Source organism: Salmo salar, chromosome 04, assembly GCF_965601325.2.
Source record: "Salmo salar chromosome 04, fSalSal1, whole genome shotgun sequence".
Taxonomy (NCBI): Eukaryota; Metazoa; Chordata; class Actinopteri; order Salmoniformes; family Salmonidae; genus Salmo; species Salmo salar.
The window spans coordinates 80,453,342-80,460,473 of NC_138294.1; the positions used below are offsets into that span (position 1 = coordinate 80,453,342).

Sequence of the window (7,132 nt, forward strand, 5' to 3'; positions counted from 1 at the left end):
TGTGCTAGCAAAACTGTCCTGTAGCGTAGCATCCACGCCATCTGACCACTTCCGTATTGAGCGAGTAGCTGGTGCTTCCTGCTTTAGTTTTTGCTTGTAAGCAGGAATCAGGAGGAAAGAATTATGGTCGGATTTGCCAAATGGAGGGTGGGGGAGAGTTTTGCATGCATCTCTGTGTGTGGAGTGAAGGTGGTCTAGAGTTGTTTTTCCTCTGGTTGCACATGTGACATGCTGGTAAAAATGTGGTAAAACTGATTTAAGTTTGCCTGCATTAACGTCCACGACCACTAGGAGCGCCACTTCTGGATGAGCATTTTCTTGTTTGCTTATGGCCTTATAGAGTTGGTTGAGTGCACTCTCAGTGCCAGCATCGGTCTGTGTTGGTAAATAGATGGCTACGAATATTATAGTGAGAACTCTCTTGGTAGATAGTGTGGTCTACAGTTTATCATAAGGTACTCTACCTCAGGTGAGCAATACCTCAAGACTTCTTTAATATTAGACATCACGCACCAGCTGCTTTTGACAAAAAGACACACACCCCCACCCCTCGTCTTACCATACATAGCTTCTCTGTTCTGCCGGTGCATTGAAAATCCCTACAGCTCTATATTGTCCGTGTCGTCGTTCAGCCATGACTCGGTGAATCATAGGATATTACAGTTCTTAATGTCCCGTTGGTAGGATAATCGTAATTGTAGGTCATCCATTTTATTTTCCAATGATTGCATGGTAGCAAATAGAATTCATGACAATGGGAGTTTACTCGCTCACCTACGGATTCTCAAAAGGCAGCCTGATCTGCATCCACTTTTCCTCTGTCTTTTCTTCACACAAATGACGGGGATCTGGGCCTGTTCCCAGGAGAGCAGTATATCTTTCTCGTCGGACTCGTTAAAGGAAGAAGCTTCTTCCAGTCCGTGGTGAGTAATCCCAGTTCTGATGTCCTGAAGAGACGGTAGCAGCAACACTATGTACAAAATATGGTTAAAAATAAGTTACAAACAACGCAAAAAACGAACAAAATAGCACAATTGATTAGAGGCATGAAAACGTCAGCCATCCTCTTTGGCGCCATTTTCATTGAGCTTCTACTTTTGTCAACTTTATTGCAACATGTAAAAATACCTTACATTTCTTACAAAATAATAAGGATTTGTATTGTTAGATTAAGCAAAGCTTTCGGGCTACTCAAAAACATAAAAATAACTATTCTAAGGGATTACTCAAATCTGTTGCCTATAGTATGGTGAGTAGCCTAGATTGCTAATTTAGAAAAATGGGATTGTCTTTATCGTCCATTACAAGTAACAATGGAAATCGCCAACTTTCTTTGTCCGTTTCTTTCTTGTAAGCATTTTCCCATCCTGGAGTCTGAGACTTTGTGGGAATATGTGGTAGAGAAGAAGAATAATATGAGTCTTTAACATAACACTCTACAAAGTTATCATCATCATCATCATCATGATTTCTATAGTTCAGGCATATAGCTAGCTAGGCCTAGCTAGCTAAGGTTACCTAGCTAATTGTTGGGTTATCCAGCTAGCAATAATATTGTTTGCTAACACTAATTAGTTAGCTACATTGAAAAGGAACTAACGTTACGCATAGTGTGTTGACACAAGTAGCTGGCTTGCTAACGTTAACATGCTGGGTGTGTCTCACGTAATACCCTTGGGTAACGGATAACGTTACCAAGAGAACAGGGTTCTGGGAAGATGCGAGCTTGTTGCGAGCTTCTGATGCGAGCTTCTGCGAGCTTGTTGCGCAGATGGGCAGATCTAGACATGATACCTTAATTCCTTGGATAAATAAATCATTTCACCAATGCATCCCATCCAAAAGTGGGAATGTTCGTCAACAGTGAAACCCTTGCAATGTTGCATGATGGAATAAGAGTTTGTCTTATCACCATTTTAAGTGGATTTATAAATCATTATTTAACCAAGCTTAATAGTCATTTGTGCATGTCCAAGTGTAAGCCTATCTCACCATTTTAACGTGTCTAAAATCAAAAATGTTTTTGCCATTTGGCCAGGGCATCAGACTCCAGAGAACTTGGCTGTGTTTCAAACACTTAAAAGACACACCTCCTCCCCTCAGCCCTCAAATTAAGTGGACACTTCTGATAAAGTATTATGGCGTATGACGAGTATACACTTGCAGGACAAGGGGCGATGGACGAAGGAATGATTTTTAAATGGACCGCCCTTTGCTCGGAAATTCATCATTCGTTCATCCCGCAACGATTGTTTTTTCAGCCACCGGTAGATTGTGGGTGCTTTATATGCGCTACAGTCAATTATGATTCCATGTCTACTTATATAAACTATATAATTATTAATATACGCCTATTGTATGATTGCTAGCAAATGAATTAGCTAACTAACGTTAGCCTGCCTAGCTACTTCTGAAGAAGGAAAATGTTTTATTTCTACAATTTCCAAAACCTAATCAAACAAAAACATAATTACTTTTACGAGACGTTTTTGTGCATTTGTAGCACAATTACGAACTTATTTACATTCGTTTTACTTACACTTGTATGTTGACTGCATTATGACATTGAGGTTTTAAGTTTTGGCTGACTTTTCTTAGTACCAAAAACTTTCTGCAGCATTGAAGGTCCCAAAAAACACAGTGGCCTCCATCATTCTTAAATCAAAGAAGTTTGGAACCACAAACTCTTCCATGAGCTAGCTGGCTGCCCAGCCAAATTGAGCACATTACATAGGGCTCTGTGTAAGGCCAGTCAAGTACTTCCACACTGATCCTCGACACCCTTTCTGTATGGACCTCGCTTTGTCCAAGGGGCCATTGTCATGCTGAAACAGGAAAGGGCCTTCCCCAAATGTTGTCACACAGTTCGTCTAGAATGTCATTGTATGTTGTGGCGGTAAGATTTCCCTTCACTGGAACTAATGGGCCTAGCCCGAACCATGAAAAACAGCCCCAGACCATTATTCTTCCTCCAACAAACTTTATAGTTGGCACTTTGCATTGGGGCAGGTAGCGTTCTTCTGGCATCCGCCAAACCCAGATTCATCCATCGGACTGCCTGATGGTGAAGCGTGATTCATCACTTCGGTGAACGCGTTTCCACTGCTCCAGAGCTTTACACCACTCCAGGCGACGCTTGGCATAGCGCATGGTGATCTCAGGCTTGTGTGCGGCTATTTGGCTATGGAAACCAATTTCATGAGGTTCCCGACGAACAGTTCTTGTGCTGACTTTGCTTCCAGAGACAGTTTGGAACTCGGTAGTGAGGACAGACGATTTTTACGTACTACGCGCTTCAGCACTCGGCGCTCCCGTTCTGAGCTTGTGTGGCCTACCACTTTGAGGCTGTGCCGTTGTTGCTCCTAGCTGTTTCCACTTCACAATAAATGCACTTACAGTTGACCGGGGCAGCTGTAACAGGGCAGATATTTGATGAACTGAGTTGTTGGAGAGGTGGCATCCTATGACGGTACCACAATGAAGGTCACTGAGCTCTTCAGTAAGGCCATTTTACTGCCAATGTTTGTCTATGGAGATTGCATGGCTGTGTGCTCGATTTCATACACTTGTCAGCAACGGGTGTGGCTGAAATAGCCGAATCCACTAATTTGAAGTGGTGTCCACATACTTTTGTATATTTAGTATATTTAGCAAAGATGGGATAGGTCTACATTTTGTTATTTTGTTTCTGTAAGCCATTTAACAAACTATAATGGTCTAACATTGGAATTGTACTTGATTCCAATGCAATACATAAGACTTGTAACAGTCGTCGTAGTGAATGGACCAAGGCGCAGCAGGTACGTGAATGCTCATGTTTATTTACCAAAACAAGAACAGCCGCCAAACAGTCTTGCACGCAAACCACAGCTATGCAAAAAACAACCTCCCACAATTCCCATGACAAACACATTCCTAATTATAGGACCTTCAATCAGAGGCAACGATAGACAGCTGCCTCCAATTGAAGGCCCCAATCCCAATTACCTAAACACAGATCTAAACACCCTAGAACAGACATAGAAATATACAACCATAGAACAATGACCAAAACCCCAGAATTCATAAATCAAACACCCCTCTACATACACACACACCCTGAACCATATAAAACAAATACCCCCTGCCACGTCCTGACCAAACTATAATAACAAATAACCCCTTTACTGGTCAGGACGTGACAAGACTGTTACTACACAACCTGAAGCAAGTACATATTTCTCCATAGAGCCCGTTCTGATTGGCCAGTGAGGGGCCAAGCCTCGACACACCCACAAGTTGTTTATTCATCAAATCCCATCCTTTTTGCACGAATGCCAGCAAGTGTGCCGATAATTGTGATAATTAAAATAGCTAAAATATTCTTGACGCACTGCCGAACCTATAACGCTACCGCATGCGCTTAGATTTACCATTGTGTTAGGTTTGTTAAAATATAACCTTTTTTTAAGCAAGAGTAGTGGCAACCAGGGACAGGGTTGCGACAAAAAATGTGGTTTCTGTGGGAAGTACAGGCAGGGGGCTTGTTACTTCCTTCAAACTGCACACAGAGACATAAAAATGGAATCCACGAGTTAATCTGACTCTGAGAAAGAAGATAAAGGGCTTTGTTGCCAAAATCCCAAATTATCCCTTTATGTTCATGGTCAGAATAGCATGGAGAGAAAAGTGCATAAAATGGGAATTACCTTCCATCTAAGCACGCTTCACTCGGGTCAGAATCGGCCCCCAACTGCCCTGGGCATTTTCAGGAGCAGTTTATAGAGAGAGAATGTGTGTATACTCACCTCAGTGACTATGGTGGACTGGTATATATCTTTGCTGTAGCTCCATCCATCCACACAGCACTCCTGCTCCACCCCAGTGAGGTTGACGTCCAGGCCGGGGATGTAGCCCAGAGCAGACAGGTTTCTGACCACATCCAGCCTGTATCTGCTGCACTTGCTCTCCTCCTCCTGTCCGTTCACCACCTCTATGGGAATGATGGCCTTCCTCCATACCTCGCTCAGGTTGCTCGAGTCTGGGACAAAACAGTGGTGCGGGGGGCTGTCCCCTAGAAAGATGATGGAGAAGGCGCTGAATCCGTTGGGAATGGTGCTGGCACAGAGCAGAAAGAAGACAGTCTGTTGAAAGGGTCCCCACTCCCCCAGGAAGGCTGTGTTATCCTCATAGCCTCTCATGCTGAGCCAAGGCCTCCTCTTATGGCTGGGTGTTGTAGCGGAGTAAAGCTGCAGCTGTAACCTGTAAACTTTAACCGCTGCCTGGCTTCCTCCCCTCAACACTGTTGATCTCTAGGATAATAATGAGTCAATGGCAGCCAGGAATCTAAGTCAGCCAGGGAGCACTCTTTACATTCTCTGCTCTGAACTTTGTCTACATAACCCCATCACACTAATGATTTACAGCCTCTAGCATCGACTAACTGTCCACATCTGTGTGACTGACTGACTGGCACTCCCTCAGACACTATCAGACTGGGACCAAAACACCCAAACTTAAACCAGCCTGGCCTGTATCAAAAAACTTCCTCAACTAGAATGACCCATTTTTAGAAGTGTAAGCTGCGCCAAGATGTAAAATAGGTTGTTTCATATAGCCGAATCAGAGTCTTATTACTGTACCTAGCTTGCCTAGACCTTCCCACAGTGAGACTACAGTCAAGTGAGCCGACACTGTTCTTTGGTTTGCAGTGAATGTTTGTGCGTGAATTCACAACACTTTACGGTACAGAGTGTTTCCTGTCTTGGAAACTGAGTCAGATGCACTCTCATGCACGATAGCTGCTAATCATTCCAAGCAAACAGTTTGAAGCACACTTATTCAATGTTCCTTAATCAAAATTATACCAAATTCATTTTCACGCCTAATTAAAAATGACTTTGATATCACGGGTAGAGTGAGGCAGTAGCCAAACAGGGGTAATATTTTGCAAACACACACACGCTTACAACTTCATAGCAAGATCTAAGAGAGCTTGATATGATAAAGACAATTTTGGGGGGGTATTTCATTAAAGAAAGATTACACATTTAAAAAGTGTTAAATAACTACATTTTCTTGGTCCATCCCAATATTCGTTATTTTAAGTATTTATATTAGTGAACTTTGATGACCCCTGTGTGAGAAAAATATCACTGTAAAAATGACTGGTATAGTTATTTTTTTATGTGTGCCACTAGCAGATCAATAATCCATTGTCATTAACATCGCAAAACATAACATTCCCATATTATGCCAGCTCCAACATTGGAAAATAAATGTGTACTGTATATTCAAATGAAATGTTAGGGAACCTTATTACATTTTAACACAGTAAAAATGTATGTTAAACATTGTCATGTTTGCTACTGGTGGATCACTAATCCATTTCATTAACATTGCAAAGCACAATATTGGAAAAACTCTAGTTTATTGTATATTACACAGAAATGTTAGGGAACCTAATTCAATTTTAACACAGTAAAAATGAATGGTAAACATTTTGTCACTTGTAACACTAGTAGATCAATAATACAGTGATTAACATGGCACACAATTGCTTCCTTGTGAACGTGGGGGAGAAGTTGAAAAAGAGGAAAGGAGAGGGGGATGTACACCACTGAAGCCAACGAATAGAAAAGAAGAGACTCCAACCAGACCGCTGGAAGAGAAAACCAACTCGTGGGGACAGGACACACACACACACATTCTTTGTAGCCTCTTGCATGGTGTTCATTTCAATAATTGCCCCTTAGAATTGTCCCTAAGATTTTAACCTCTCATGTCTCTCTATTTCCCTCTCTCTTAAAAGTTTTCAAGCAGATGACAGGAGACAAGAGAGGTAGGGGATAGAGGGGAGGACAAACAGAGAATAGGTGTTTCCCATATCCTTCTCTCCTGATTCCTGCTTACAAGCAAAAACTAAAGCAGGTAGTACCAGTGACTTGCTCAATACGGAAGTGGTCAGATGACACGGATGCTACGCTACAGGACTGTTTTGCTAGCACAGACTGGAATAAGTTCCGGGATTCATCCAATGGCATTGAGGAGAATACCACCTCAGTCACCGGTTTCATCAATAAGTGGACCGACGACGTTGTCCCCACAGTGACTGTACGTACGTATTCCAACCAGAAGCCATGGATTACAGGCA

General features: G+C 42.3%; 1 protein-coding gene across 1 annotated transcript in view; it reads right to left on the reverse strand.

Moving 5' to 3' along the window:
- LOC106603835 (organic cation/carnitine transporter 2) overlaps positions 1 to 5,663 on the reverse strand; it is a 14,851-nt gene extending 9,188 nt beyond the window's left edge. Inside the window, exon 1 of the mRNA XM_014198018.3 lies at positions 4,788 to 5,663. Within this exon, the coding sequence (XP_014053493.1) occupies positions 4,788 to 5,180 (393 nt within the window). The 5' untranslated portion in view covers positions 5,181 to 5,663. The remainder of the gene's footprint in view (positions 1 to 4,787) is intronic.
- Between the last annotated feature and the right edge of the window lie 1,469 nt (positions 5,664 to 7,132).